Raw genomic sequence first — 15,203 nt, forward strand, 5'->3', positions numbered from 1 at the left:
CTTCCTGCAATAGAAAACTGACACCGAGAAATGTATGATGAGTTCTGGTCATCAGAGATCTCCTGTTAATGTAGCTCAGGGTGTTGTCTGCCTTCTTCGCTACTCTGGAGTAGATTATTTGTGGGGTTAAAGCATAAAGGAGGGAGATAATACGAGAAATTAAGAAGGGTGAAGACTGAAGAGATCTAACCCTGAAAGGCTTAGGATGGAGTTAGGCCGACAGAGAAGACATTTGGACAACAGGCTGAGCAGAGACGGAGCCTTCCAGAAGGATGACAGCATTATCACACACAATCTTCACACGCTCACTGGGAGGGATAACGGCAGCTGCTCGCAGCCAGCCTGTGCCCCAGGCTCCTACAACCTGGAGGTAGTTGTCCACCCTGTTGCATTCCCAGAGTACTTCTGGAGCCTTCACTTCTACCTGGGCAGTGTAACACAGGGCACGAAGGCATCTCCCTCTCCACTTTGAATCTCGCAGCAGTGAAATCTGCACAGGAGGAAGAGTAGAGCCAAGGACAGAGGAAATGACACAGATTCCAGCAGGTTCCACTCCCTGATCCTCCGGAAGGAAGTTTCTTTCCTAATACCCACCTCCACAGTGGATACGAAGCCCGTCTGGAAATGGCTCATTCAACATTGAAGAGAAATAAACATTCCCCATGGCAGAATTAAGAGGTTTGGCTGTGGAATATGAGGTGCCCATCCCAAAAACATCCCTGTACAACAGACAGCAGAAGAAGTTGGCCTGGGCCAACTTCAGACAAAGATCAAGGTCAGACTAACAAAAAAAAAAAAAAGCTCAAGAGAAATCACTGTCTACAGCCTTCACCCTGCTCTGGGAAATTTCCCAACCCTGCTATTAGGCATGTTACTTCCTTTACCCGTACTGCCAATTCTGGCAGTATTCTCGTCTGAAGTGCAAACTCTCCCTCCCAGCATCACCCTGCAGCGTCTGGATCATCAAATCTGCTGCCACGAGAAAGGACTAATGTGCAGCAGCAGGAGGGGGTTTGGTTACACACAAATCCCTGGCTGATCAGCACCAGCAGGAGAGGAAATGAGGAAAGAGTGACTGACAGGGAAAGGCGGTTTCTGGATGATTGTACTTGGTTTTAGAGTATGAGAAGCTTGTTGGAACTTGAAGGCTCACCCCCCTCACCACAGCCTCTCTGAGCACTGGGATATAGCAAAGCCCCTCACACAGGCATAAGTCATTGATGTCCTTGTAGCGCTCCCACCTCTGATCCACCACGATACTTCTACACACATTAGCACCAGATGCCTGTTACCGGAAAGAGAACATGTCGGTGTCTCTCCCATTCAAGTAACATTAGTCCCTGCCTTGTTCTTCATAGTTAAATAAAACCACCAACATGGTCTAAAAAGAAATTTAAAAGAAAAAAAAAAAAAAAGATCAACACCAACTTCTGGAAACTCTTACCGATAGCTTAGCCTTCACTTTCTGGGTAGTGACAAAAGGTCAAGTTGTGCTGGAAAGCAACATGTGGGTTCTATACAACATGCGTGCACAGGCTAAATCGGTAACCAGGCTCTGTGAGAATTGCTGAGCTCCGGGAGCTTTAGCGGAGCAGCACTGAGCAGCCACGGAAGATCACGAGGCTGGGCAAGGTGCGACAGCATTTCTGGTTGGATTGCTAACGCAGGAACTGCAGCCGAGAAGGTTTTTACCAGCGTTATAAAATAAAAAGCAGAGTTTATAAAAAAAATTAAGTGCAAGCAGGGAGGGTGCACAACTGGAGGGCAAAAAAAGCCAGTGCTAAGCTGCATGGCTGAATGTCACGTCTCAAACCCAGAGAGGCTAGGAGTGTGGTTTTAGTGTTTAACCAGTTTCAACTGCAGCCTGGCACTCTTTTACTTCCTCTGCAAAGTCTTCTCACTGCTAGGGGAAAGAAACCAACCTTACCACGCGAAACAAAACGGCTAAAGTAAAAATAAAGCCCCAAGGTGGTTTGGTGACCGAGGTCATATTAGGAGGCGGAGGGGTTGCAGGCTGGGGAAAGCACTCAGAAATACTCATGCTGCCAACTGAGAAAGAGATTACAGAAAAGGAGGCAGGGCAGAGAATTAACACGAGTCCAGCAGTAAAGAGGCTGAGAAGCCTCTTTCGCACGCCACCAGCTCCCCCGTGCTCAAAACAGTTTGTAAACCGTTTCATAAACACAAAGGAAAAAAAACCCAGACCTAGTCCTGACCTCCACAAATGAGTAACCAAACTCAACAGCTTCCTGCAAGCTTGCGGGGGTGAGGAAAGGAGGGTGCCTGCGCAGCATAGAGAGAACTCCAGATTTCTCCCTCCCAAGGCCCGCTATGGGCACAAAAATTAAGGATGCAACACCTCTTGTTCCTTTCTCATGTGGGCAGTGGATAAAGGAGAGGAAATAAGGAGGGGCAGCCTCTAAGTGATTGCTAGTGCCCAGCATTCCCACCCCAGAGAGCTTCTCTGCTTGTTTTTGTGCCGCAGGGAAGGCTCAGCCGAGGCTTGCAGCACTGCAAAGGTGTGGATCAAATACAGCAACAAGCGGAAGGCTGGAGGGGAAGCACTGCCTTCCCTTGACAGCAAGGGCAGACCAGAATGCAACAGACCACAGACGGGATCACTCACGTCAAATACTAGAGAGCACCTAACCGTAGAGAAGACAAACTTCCTGATTTAACACAAGCCGCCTTCCTGTGAGAAGGCGCCAATGGCAGCCTGACCCAAGGCCTTGCTGTAAGACCTTGCGTATATCCCGTTACAGGCTCCTGCGCTGAGAAAAACCGAGGGGACACGCCCTCGTGTGTCCCCTCCCTTTGGGGACACACCTACGCCACAGCTTTGGTGCAGCTGAGATGTTTAACAGGCGTGAAAAATGGCTTCAGCAGATAGCCCGCCTGGCATCTCCGGGCACTGCTGGTCTAGTGGTTTCCATTCCCTCCACTCTGCACAGACATACAGTCTTGGGTAAAAAAACCCTGAAAGCATGCAAGAGTCAGCGCAGGCTTCCAGGGCATCATGTGCAGCCTGCAGCGTTACCCTTTTGGGGGAGTGATGTCCCAGCAGCGGGGGGAAGGCAGGCATGGCTGCGCTTTCACCCTGCCCATCTAAACCAGAGGCACAGCCCCAGCTGCCTGGACTTACCTTCCAGATCAGAGGCTCTTAAAAAAGGCCCATTCTGAGCACTTTGCCCACCCAACACCACGGAGGTAGCAAATGAGGGAGCCCTGTACTTCAGCCAGCAGGGATTATTCATAAGAGCCTGCATGGAAGAGAGAAGATCAATCTTTCACTGTCCTAAGAAAAACCACCCAGGCACGCTGGCAGTGCGGAAAAAGCTCCCACCAGCCTGGCAGCAGACTCAGGGGCAGACACTCCAGAAACAATGAGTTCCCCAAGCAGCCTCTTATCCACGCACCTATATGGAAGAGCAACCATCATTTAGCAATACATCATTTCCACTTTGGCCTGTCACTTACTTTTAGTCATGTGTAATGGAAAAGAGTTACAAAGTGAGAAAAGAGCTGAGAGTGAAGGGAGCCGCTCTCAGTGAACAGGGGTGCCTCCGTGGTGTGTTTGCATGAGCAAAGTTGGGCCACGCTCACGGATGCCCAGCTCACACCACAACAAATTTAAACAAATCAGACGCTCCTAGGGACCACAGGTGGTGACATCAAGACAACCCCAACTCTGAACACAGGTCACTGCCACTCCCACGTGTGACTGCTCCAAGCAAAGGACAGGCTGATGGAGCAAAATGGCCAAGAAACCCCCACCAGAACTGCTACCAGACTAACAGGGGGTTTTATCCCACTACTCCATAGAAGCACCCCTCTCCAGATGCAGAGCCCAAGAGACAGCTCTGCCAGAGGAAAAATTGCACCAACTGAAACCAGCCAGGAGAAGGAGCCAGCCCAGTCACCTCTTGCTGCCCAAGAGGAACGAGCGCGCAGAGCGGAAACAACAAACACCGCCAAGGAAAAACGGATGTGAAACATGCAGGAGCTGACTAGGACAGTGACCCTTTTCACTAAGGACACGTGGCCTCTATTGAGGCAGAGACTTGGGCAGCCCTGAGGACTCCCCAGTGTTCCTGGATGCACAGGCGTTCCCAAAAGTGCCTTCTCCAGCCTTGGACCGTGACTGGGCTGCAGAATTGTAAGCGGATGCAGCATCATGGTGCACAGGTGAGGCAAGCGAAGTCAGAAATAAAACTAAGCAGGCAAAGAGAAAGACAGAAGGTGGGAACCCTTGGAGATGCCTCATCTCAGAATGAAGCAAATCAGAGCAAGTCGTGAAGATAGCCACCACCAGGCACTGCTGGATAAGTTCCCAGTTAGCTCAATCCTGACCCAGAGGGAAAAAAGCAGGACAGCTCTCACAATCTCCACTGCTTTGAGAAGGCAGTGCCCTCATCCAGCTGCAGAGGATCATTTCCCCACGTGCGTGGTATTCATCTGATATTCTAGGACTTGGGAGACGGAAGGAGATGAAGGGGTCCAAAAGAGACCACTGCTACTCATCTGAAAGAAAATACTGACAAGCACCCAAAGATACCCACCGCTTACAGCTACAACGTTGCCGCTCTGTCCCCCAGTACTTGCACCCATTACCAGCACGGAGTGACACCTGAACATATAGTAAGCTTCCAAAGAAGAGTACAGTAGGCAATAAATAAGAAACACAAAAGTAAGAAACCCTCTATATTCAGCCTATTGAGAGAACTTTGTCCTCTTTTTTTTTTGGTAGACATCCTGGTGGTATTTACTGCTCACTTGTGGAAACCCTGATGCACTGTCCATACTCCCTGCCGCTGAGAAGAAAGCTTATGTAAAGCAGTGGAGGTTAAGACTGGCTCTGAACTTCAGAGCTGATGATTCCACCACAATTTCTCTGTGTTTGCAAAGGGGTTGTTGCTCCACGGGCACCCAGCACCAGGCAAATGCAACACCTCTGTCCCTAATCAGCAGGCTGAGGGGAAATAGGAAGGTTCCTGCAGCCGACGCACAGGGCTGAGACAGCAGATCTTTACTCTGGCCTTAGCCTTCCTAAGAGCTTTTTGGGTGGCCCTACAAGACTGACCTCTCACAAAGAGGCTAGGAGACTTAATTCTTTAATGATGCTAAAGTATTCAGACATCTGGAGAGAAGAATTATTCAATTACTGTTGTGCCAAGGGAAAACCTCTCTTCCCTAATCTTAGCTGCAGCTATGGAGTAATCTTTACTAGTGCATGCATGCTGCGTGATAACACAAGGAAGTATCTACTGCAGAGCACAGGCAGCAGGCAATAGCAACTGTGGGAACCTTAACTCAGCATTTCCTGACAGGGGTGATTAAAATCTCAAACTCAGTGTAATATTAACACTTTCTCAAGAGACGGACAGCACATTTGCCCTGTTTACTTTACCAATTCATAGTCTGTGCAGTAAGCTGCATGTGGTACTATCAGATTTAAGATCAATACAGACCCACTGCAAATAAAACCAGTGGCAGAGACTCAGCTTTCTGGCTCACTTTGCCCTATCCAGCTGCTTTAAAAAAAAAGCAATAGAGCTGCTCATTGGTTCAGCCTCCTTTTTTGCATTTCTTACTGGAATCCCACACAAAGGGACATGATATTGTAAGGTAAGCAGGGCACTGGGTCAGCCTGGACTCTCCTGCCACTGCACACCTAGTAACTTGCAATGTATAAGAGACCACAGAGAACAGCCATTCACAGAATGAAACCCCAAAAGGCTGCAGGCATAACGGACAAAACCCTAAGCACGAAACAGCCAGGCTGCAACCCAAACACTTCTTCAGCTCGCTTTGAAACCGTCCCATACCCTCCGTGCCAGCAGTGCCAAATCCAGTTACTGAGGAAGGAGCCAGACGGAGATGGATGCCCCTCAGTGTGGGCAGATGGTACATTCTTCCAGTTCTGCATCTTCCCAGAAAACATGATGCAGCAAACTGTGAAAGAAGCAGCTATGCCAATCCTCTACTTAAACACACAGTGCCAAGGCAAATTGCCAGCACTGCACGCCACCTCTTCTTGTCACAGCAATGGCTGCAGTGTGAGCTGGCCTTCTGCAGACTTGCCATCACACTTTACTAACTCCATTCAGCTGGCTCCTAACCCTGAAATAAAGTAATGATGTTTGTGTCTTTGTATAGGGCTGCAGAAGGAAAAATAAAGTCAGCACTGAGAAGAGACGCACAAGCATGTGCTGAGCAGACTCTCTGCTTGCCGATGGGGACAGTGTGCACATCGGCAGGTCCTGGGAGAGTAATCGTTCAGCACCTCCCTGCCAAGCAAGCCACATCATAGGACTGGCACCTAGCCGCCTGCACAATGAAGAAAGCAACCACTGAGGATGGAAAACGTACCAAATCAATTGCTTGTCACCTGTGAAACAGCCAGCATCTCTACAGTAAAACCATCAGTCACCTTTGGCTTGGGCTAGGTTTGAAGCAACAGCCTCCATTTGAAAATTAGAAGGAGCCTCTCTCCCTTGCTCTGCGCTGTACATGTCCAGAGCTGTTAGGGTCTACACTTGCGGTGTTATATCTGCTTCTGAGAGCTGAACACTCTCCCATTCTACCCTGAAAAATTCCATTCTCTGGCCCAGAAACAGCTGCCATAAAGACCGATGCCCAAGGAGCTACCTGGAGAGCACAGCTGTCAGCACAAACGAAAGAACACTGCTTGCTTCAGTCTTTTCAAGGGCTAAAGCTGGCAAGGAAGGGATCAAGGAGGCGATGACACAGTTTACACTCATTTCCCCAAAATGACACGTAAGCACTGGCACACATCCCCTGGGAGAAGAGCTGTTCCCTTCCGCCCGGCTGGGGGATGTGGGGCAGAGGTGCTGCCAGGGTGAGGGCTGCTGCCTGCGCCTGGTACAGGCAGGGCCCTTCCGAGGCCAAACAGTGCCACACAGTGGCAAACACACGGACTGCTCTGATCCCTTCCAGAGAAGGAGCTGCAAACCACCCAGAGATGCAGTCAGGAAGAGGGTAAGAGGCTACAGCTTCAAGGAGCAGGGAGTCCAGAGCTTCCCGAAGAGCTGCTGTCTTTATCCAGCCCACACCTTCGCAGCACGGGAGCGCTGGCAGTGACACAAATTTCAGGTTTCCTTTTCACCTGGTTATTTTCAATCCAGATCAGTTTGGTGACATGGCCACGGCACAGCCCCATAAGCAGTCATGCCAACACAAGTGGAGTGCTGCACCGCAGCAGGCACAGGCAGCCCAAGTACAAATATCTTGGCTGCCAAAACCAGCAGTGCCTGAACCCGTGCCTTCAGCAAACCCTGCCCTTTTGCCATTGTATTTCTGATCATGCGGCCTCTCAGTATTAGTGGGGAAAGCTTTCCACGAGCCAACATTTCAAACAGATGAAGAAATCAAGATTAATGGTAGTAATCAGACACACAATCTGTACAGGCATTGCCAGCAACCTGCACTTCAGAGAGCACAGTCCTCCACTGAACAGACCAAGGGCAAGCCCTAGCAAACAGCGCTGCACTAGAAACAACAAGACGTCGCTGCCCCCCGCTTTGCTAGCAGTTACGCTACCTCATATGGGAGCGCTGCAAAAGAGAAACCCCTAGTGCCTCAAAAACACTCACAGCATCTTATGTCAAAGCATCTTCATCAATGATTTATGGAGAGGCTAAAGCTTGGCACGTTCCTTTCAATGATGCTGAGGAAGCAAAGGTCTCCAGAAGAGAAGCTGAGGAGAGGGAAAAACAACCAACAGCAGTAACATCTTAAAAATGCTGCAGCAATGTGCCAGAGCTTATCTTTCAAAGCTCCAAGACTTCACCCCAGTTCCACCCAGCTGAAGTCACAAACTAGTTATAAAAGTGCAAACGTATCTGAGAAGCTCTGGGCCCCGCAGTATGCGGAGAAGGTCTTCCCAGTTCTGCTAAACTCACATCCTTAACAGCCATTTTAGGACAGGCAGCCCAGAGCTCCCTGGCAAGTTCTCTTGCAAGCCGTGTGTGCCAAAGCAGTGCAAGGATTCCTAGAGGATGAGCTCCCAACCACCGCTGCCTTCGCCTGCATTCCTGTGCCTGACAAACAGAGTTCACTCAGGCTCCTCTTGCAAGGTACACAGCTCGAACCAACTGACGAGAGATACCATTAGTCAATTATTTATTTTTTTTATCCTTGCAAAAGAAAGGAAATAATCCAGCCTCTCAGCAGAACAAGCACTGCAAATATAACACCTACACTGGAAATTAAAACCACGTTTTTCACATTCCCAGTGCAAACCTCTGATCATTTGGCACTGGGACAAGTGACCCACTTCCAGAACAAGCCTCAGAGCTTACAGGGTCACTGTTAACCCTGGTCGTCAGCATCTGACCTTGTTTCCCACCAGCAACCTCACACAAGTTAAGAGCCCTCAGCAGAGGCATTTTACAGCATCTTCTGCTTATGCCTCTCCTATTCCATATCAGCCACGCCAGCACACGCTGCCAAGAAATGGATGGTAACAACATGCCTTAAACATGAGAGGCACGAGGTCACCAGCTCCTCAGCCTGACCCAGGCACAGCTCCCATAGGGGAAGCCAAAACACTGGAAAATTTAGCAACAGGAAAGCAAAACAGATCCAGTGTCATTCCACTGCATTCCAAACACATGACAACAAAGCCAACTGCTGCCTCCTGCAGTACTCACGTCGCTGGGGCTGAGGTTCCCAAGACCGTTGTCCTGCTCAGAATCCCTGCCGGACTCATGGCCCTGGGAGGAGCGGGGGTGGGAAGGATGGATCCAGATCTCCAGCCGCGTGGCATCATCTCCAACTTGTCGCAATGTGGACTTCTTGCCCTTCCCCCGGCGGCTGGGGCTCAGATCCAGCACCTGATGTTTCCGCTGCTCCATCTGCTCAGCCTAGGCAGACAGGACAGATTCAGATCACCCAGAGATCAAAGTTCAGGAAAAGTATATCCTTTCATTTACACGGAGAAATTAGCTCTTCCCCCTGCTTCAGAACCACAGTAACTCATTGACAGGTCCAGAATTTGGTTTGTGACACTATAGGACAGTGCAGGTGAGAGGTTTTCGACTCCAGCTGCCCTGGGACAAGAAAAGCTGTGTCCAGTCCTAGAAGTGTGTGACAGCCAATGTGCTCTATCTTTGAGTTGCGGTGACCCTCTGGGGCACAAAGGGACTGCAGCCTCTCTTGTCCACCCCTGTGGGGCACCTCTGGGATAAGGCAATGATCATGTTACGTGCCAAGGCCATACTGCAAACCACAGCAACCTACAGCCCTTGCTGAGCTTGGCTGTTTTACAAGTTTGCGACCCAGAAACAAGAGATTCAGCTGCCCAAACAACCCCAAAAGGAGTCTGAGGAGAGGCAGAAACGACACCATAATTCTGAAGACTGTGCCTCTCATCTGACTCCCAACATGGAATTTCTTAGAAGTAGGTAAGTGGTCACTCCAAGCCCAAAAGCCACCATCACCCTTCTCTCTGGATCACAGCTCTCCAGTACAGAAGGGCCAGCACAGGCAGCTGCACCATCCGGCAGCCCAGCTCCAAGACTCACCTTGCGTTTTGTCTCTTCAAACAGACTCATGAGGCTCTCCTTGGCTGTGAGGATGGGGTTGCTAGCAGCCAGACTGCGCATATAATAGTAGACAGCATCCAGCTTTCTCCTCTGCAAAAACACAACCAGACTCAGAGCTGCCACTCGTTCTGGGACATTCAGAGCCAAGCTCCCACATACTTCACCTTCCCTGTCCCTCAATACACTTGCCTTCTCCTTCTATACTGCCTGGGACAGACAGACATGCCAACAAACAGTATGACAAGCAGGACCTTGAACTCTCCATCCACATTCACAACTACGCACAACCACCAGCACAAAGCACAAGCCCTTTGCCAGGGTGAGGGAGCGCAGGTGACACCGCAGCCTGCAGACTCCCTTGCTTTAGCCCAAAGGCTGCTACAGAAACCATCAACCCAGAGGCTCACATAAAACAGTCTCTCAGCAAACATCATGGTAAAGGACAACAGTATAAATACTGAATTCCTGACAGTTCAGGAAATAACCCTTTTCAACATTACCACGAATATGGAAACGACTCCACGAGTTTCACAAAGAACAGAGGCCCAGGAAGACTGGATGGTTTGCCAGACTCCTGCCAGTGGTGGGGCAGGACGTCCCCCTCACCTCAGCCTGCTGCTGGGCTAATCCCCTCAGGCTCGAGCAACTTCTCAGCATCTTTTCTCCCACAGGCTGGCCACAGGGAATACCATGAGAAGGCACCCCCCCAAGTCTTTATGCTACAAGAGACACAGCCATTTAGGGTTTCACCCACATGCTCCTGGCCTTACAAACCACCGCAGAGGGTGGGACACTTTGCTGCTCCAAGCCCCACACTGGGAGTCAGAAAGGTCATTCCCAGCCACAAAGGAAATGTGCTTCTGAACCCTGCAGTTCTGAACTACTCTGCTTTAAAGCAGCATCTTTCAGTGTTGCAAACGGGCAGATCCCTACCAGCTCCGAAGCCTGATGCTTCCATTATCTGAATCACAGAATCATTAAGGTTGAAAAAGACCTGTAAGATCATCAAGTCCAACCATCAACCCAACACCACCATGCCCACTAAACCATGTCCCACAGTGCCTCGTCCACACGTTCCTTGAACCCCTCCAGTGATGGTGCCTCCACCACCTCCCTGGGCAGCCTCTTCCACTGCTTCACCACTCCCTCAGTAAAGAAATTTTTCCTAATATCCAGTATAAACCTCCCCTGGCGCAACCTGAGGCCACTTCCTCTTGTCCTGATCTGCTGTCACATCTTCCTTGAAGTAAGTTTTCCTGCACGGCTGGAGTAGTCAGCTAAACTGAAACCTAAGAAAGTTGTGTGTGCGTGTCACTTAGACCAGTGCCCACAGATTCAATGAAGACATGGCAAACAGAAACAGCATCCTGATGGCAGAATAGCCTTGAGCACAAAAGTCTCGTGCAAAACTTTAAACGCAACCCACTTTGAAAACTTTTGCACTCTCAACAGCCCACAGAACAGTCCCCAAAATGCCGATAGCCTGAGGGAGCAGCACGTATCTAACAAAGCTGCCCGAACCCACAGCAGCTGGAATCCACACAGCACATCCTGCCATCAGCTTTTTTCTTTTTAAAAAAATGACATCTGGGAGCACTGCCCTAAACAATGCCTTTCTCCGCCAGACGGAATCTCATAGCCGTCCCAGAGGCTCTCCCTATGCTTGCTACATCCTTGCATGATGAGCTTCTTACCGTGTAGATGGCCAGAAGCGCCAGCTGGTTGTACGGGCGGCCGTTTTTGGGAGCAATTTGCTGAGCCTTCAGGTACCAGCTGAGGAAGGGAAGAACCAGAGAGAAAGAGTTACCAAAAGGACATCAGGTTGCCTTCCTTGCTGTTAAGGGCACAGAATTCCCCTCACAGCGCAGCGCTGGCAGTCCCACAGGGAACAGGCCCTTGGCACAAGTGCCCTCTGCCTGCAAGAGCATGCACAGGCAGCGAGCCTGCACCCGGCCTGGAGAGGCACAGTCAGGGCACAAGACAAGAGAGAGGGGCAGATAGAGGAAATGTTCTTGGCTCAGCCTGAAGATGAGCATTTACTCAGATCCAGCAAGCGCTGTCACCCATGCAGCCTCAGTCACAGAGAACAGGCTATTCAGGGAACATTTCGCTCCCAGTCCCCTTTTTAGCTCCATGGCAGCTGGGACCAAACTTTTCTTGTTGCTTAGCTCGTTTCCAGTATATTCCAAGATACTTAATCATCCCAAGAGAAGAGGCATCTGTGCAGTGGCAGTCCATTCACCCCTCCATTCTCCTATTTTCCCTCAACTGTATTATCCACTCTCCAGCTTATATCATGCCACAGAGATCCATCAACACCATTCAGACACGTCATGCACCCACTATATTCCCCCCAGCCTCCCTGAGATACCAGCATACTCCATGACATCCACAGATCCCAAAATGGGCAGCCTTCCCTGCCCTGTTCTCTCCAAATCTCCACAGATTTCGGGGCTCCATCCCCCATGCTGGCCTCACTTGCCGGCCACCAGACTTTGCTCCAGAAAAAACATCAGACAAACAAGAGTGACAGCAAGCAACAAGTGCCAGTAACTCCTGATGCAGACAGAACATATGGACACATATGGGAACCTCTCCTAGCTGAAGCTACCAGAAAATACAACAGCCATTCTGCCAGCCTCAACAGCATAAATCCTCCCTGCTGCAGGATCAGCACAGGACAACTTCCACACTAGATGGCTAGAGGATGACTGGATCTGCCGGCTTGTTCTCCGAGACAGCAAAACAGTCTAGGCTACATCTTTCAGCTTCACCAGACTGCAATACAATAAAAAGGCATGGAAAGACTTCTTTGGCTAGAGGCAAGTTTAAGCGTGAAATGAGATATGTCCCTTGTAGATAGAGGAAGAGCTGCGCTCAGCGCTACAGTGAAGAACACAATACCTGCGTGCCTTTCCGTAGTTTGCGGTGTCATTTGCTTGTTCTCTGTATCGGCAAATGTCCCCTTGACAAATCATACACCTCTGAGCACTGATCAGCGCATACTTCACCTGGAAAGAAGCATTCAGTACATCATGCAGGACCTGTGCAGCCCTGGCTCACCTGCAGACCCAGCGAGCACACAGGGACTGTAGAGAGCTAAGAGGAGGTCACTGACACACTGCAGGTCTCACAAAAGGGCAGCAGAATGAAACGACAAGGCTCTGTGGCACTGGTTCAGCATTTGTAGGGGCAAGCCAATCCCCTAAACACCTCCTCTCTTACAACAACATCTCATCTCTCTCCAGAAGACAGTTGTTCAGTCCATGACCAATTTGAGGACAGCTGTTAGCCAAACACATCTCTCTGGGAACAGAGCTGGACTAAAACATCCTTTCCCAGCTGTCCCTCGCACCTGCACTCACAGCTCAGGGCAATACGCTGTCAAGTGTCAGGGAGGCAGCACAACTGTTAGCTTTCCTTGTTCATTATTCTGGATTCCACGGACAGAAATAAGAGATGTTCAATATCTAAGGCAAAGCCAGGGAACCTTCGGATGCTTCTTTCCCTTTATTAGCCCTCGCCACAGAGCTGGTACAAAAAAAATTCTTCTTTGCAAATGAAGCTAAGAAATGTTAATGCACCAGAGTTGGTTCAACAAGCTCTCTAACAGCTAAGAAAGATTCCCTGCAAACATATTGACATCTGTTCAGACTACAGCTGCCTACCTCTTGGCAAGGGCAGCACATTTGAGTTCAGCATATTGCATACGACTAACAGGATAAGAAGTCTCCAGGAGGAAACCAACCTACCATTTTCCTCAGAGGCTTACTGCGGATGGCCATCCCGTCCATATAGTCCTCTAGCTTGAACTGGTATGACACCTGCAGCTTCTGGAGTAGGCCATCGAAAAAAGAAGTGCCCTGCAAAACACACACATACTTGGATGTTACAATCCTTCTGATGATGAGCACAAAATCACCACCCTATCCCTGCCCCGTGCAAGAAAGGTGGTCCCTCTCCCTGAGGTTTGGGCTGTTTCTCTTCAGAAAACAACAAGAAAGTTGGGGGATCTTCAAACTCAGAGGTTTTCAAGACTGAGCTAGACAAAAATCAAGACTGACCTGATGTAGTGTATGAGGAGTCCTGCTTTGAGCAGGACGTTGGACTAAAGCCCTCCAGCAGTCCCTTCTCACCAACCTAATTCTATAAAACACATCCTCTTGGATCTGTCAGCCTACCTTCTACAAAGAGTAAACTGAGCTGCATAGTTTAATGGAATGACTTTTAAGCAAATTTGATAAAGATGGCACAAACACCTCCAGGAATGCTTCTGTTTATTTCCACTTCAGGGCATTAATTTCATTTTAGCTTAAATCAATTTTGAATTAACATAAAACACACCAAAACAAACCTGGTTTAAATTATAACAAATGTCCACCTGGACCTACACCTGCTACACTAAATCATAATCTGTCTGAGCATTCTCTTTGCACAAGCATGGCCTAAGGCACACAGAGATATGAGTAGGATCAAGCAGGCTAGTTGTCCAGCTGTGCCATCCCATTCTAAACACCAGCCAATCCCACCCAAAGGTTTAGTGGAGTTTGGGGATATTTGTCTATCCTTACCTCGTCTAGAAGCTGGAGCAGTTTGTTCCGAATTTCTTGGGCGTTTTCCCCTTGAGGGTCCTTGAGAAGCTGCCGAAATTTCTCAATCACCTGATAAAACGCATTCTTCCACAGCAGCTGGTCCACGTTCTGGGTATCGGAGAACTCGATATCCATCAGGATGCACCGTTCGTACAGCTGTAGCATCTCCACCCTACAGCGAAACACAATCAGCGGTCAAAACAACAGCAACTGCCCAGCCCGGGCCTGGGCTGCCAGGGAACATGTGCTGAGCCACCTGCTGCTTTTCAGCCCGCAAGCACGAGGCGTCAGCAGTTCAGCCGGCTCGCACGCTACGGCAAATCAATGCTTCCACACGTGTCCCAGAGGGAGATGGGAGCTGTTGCCTTCAAACACGCTTCCTGCTCCCAGGAGGGCAAATCTGAAAGGACCATCTCCCTTGTACGTATGCATCAGAATGAATCAGGGCCTGGCAAAGAGCAAGCAGCTCTGCTACAGCTCAGCCACTGGGAACAGCAAGGCTCAAGTGTCCCCTGATACTAACGCAGAGAAAGCTTGTGCGCTGCCAGGCTCTGCTCCTTCTGAGTACAAAGTCTGGCTATTAAGGGCCAGGAACAAACACACAAAGAGCCAGAGGGGCAGGAGAGGTCTTGCCATTAAAACAATTCCTCAAAAATGAACAAGAGCTGGGAACATCACACCTGAAGGAAATAAAACCTCAGAGTCCCAGAAATCACATTCCCCTCGCCAGCTACCTACAGCCTTGCCTGGACACTGGAGCAGAATTCCTCCCCTGAATTTAAGAAAATAGTTGCAGGCTAGAAACAGCTCTGCAATACATGGGGCAAGTTTATGGTAAAGGGAATCCTCAGCTGTTGCTGCCTTGGCAGCCTTATCCCTTGTAATGCTTGGAGCCCTACAGAAAACAGTGCAACAGCATAGATGGTGAAGACTGGAGCAAAGCCACGTGGCAATGCCTGGAAGAGTCTAGCAGAATAAAAGAAGGATGCTGGTGGGTACCCGTGCAAAGCACAGAGCATGGTTCAGCTGCCCTACCCCACAGTCC

The 15,203-nt window shown here is 49.6% G+C and overlaps 1 protein-coding gene across 1 annotated transcript in view; it reads right to left on the reverse strand.

The window, feature by feature from the left end:
• SMG6 (SMG6 nonsense mediated mRNA decay factor) overlaps positions 1–15,203 on the reverse strand; it is a 114,529-nt gene that overhangs the window by 95,218 nt on the left and 4,108 nt on the right. The window contains exons 3-8 of the mRNA XM_059829166.1: positions 14,138–14,330; positions 13,319–13,429; positions 12,471–12,577; positions 11,261–11,339; positions 9,546–9,656; positions 8,673–8,885 (exon numbers count right to left, since the gene is read on the reverse strand). Of these exons, the coding sequence (XP_059685149.1) occupies positions 8,673–8,885; positions 9,546–9,656; positions 11,261–11,339; positions 12,471–12,577; positions 13,319–13,429; positions 14,138–14,330 (814 nt within the window). The remainder of the gene's footprint in view (positions 1–8,672; positions 8,886–9,545; positions 9,657–11,260; positions 11,340–12,470; positions 12,578–13,318; positions 13,430–14,137; positions 14,331–15,203) is intronic.

The sequence above is a fragment of the Gavia stellata genome, chromosome 25 (genome assembly GCF_030936135.1).
Source record: "Gavia stellata isolate bGavSte3 chromosome 25, bGavSte3.hap2, whole genome shotgun sequence".
Taxonomy (NCBI): domain Eukaryota; kingdom Metazoa; phylum Chordata; class Aves; order Gaviiformes; family Gaviidae; genus Gavia; species Gavia stellata.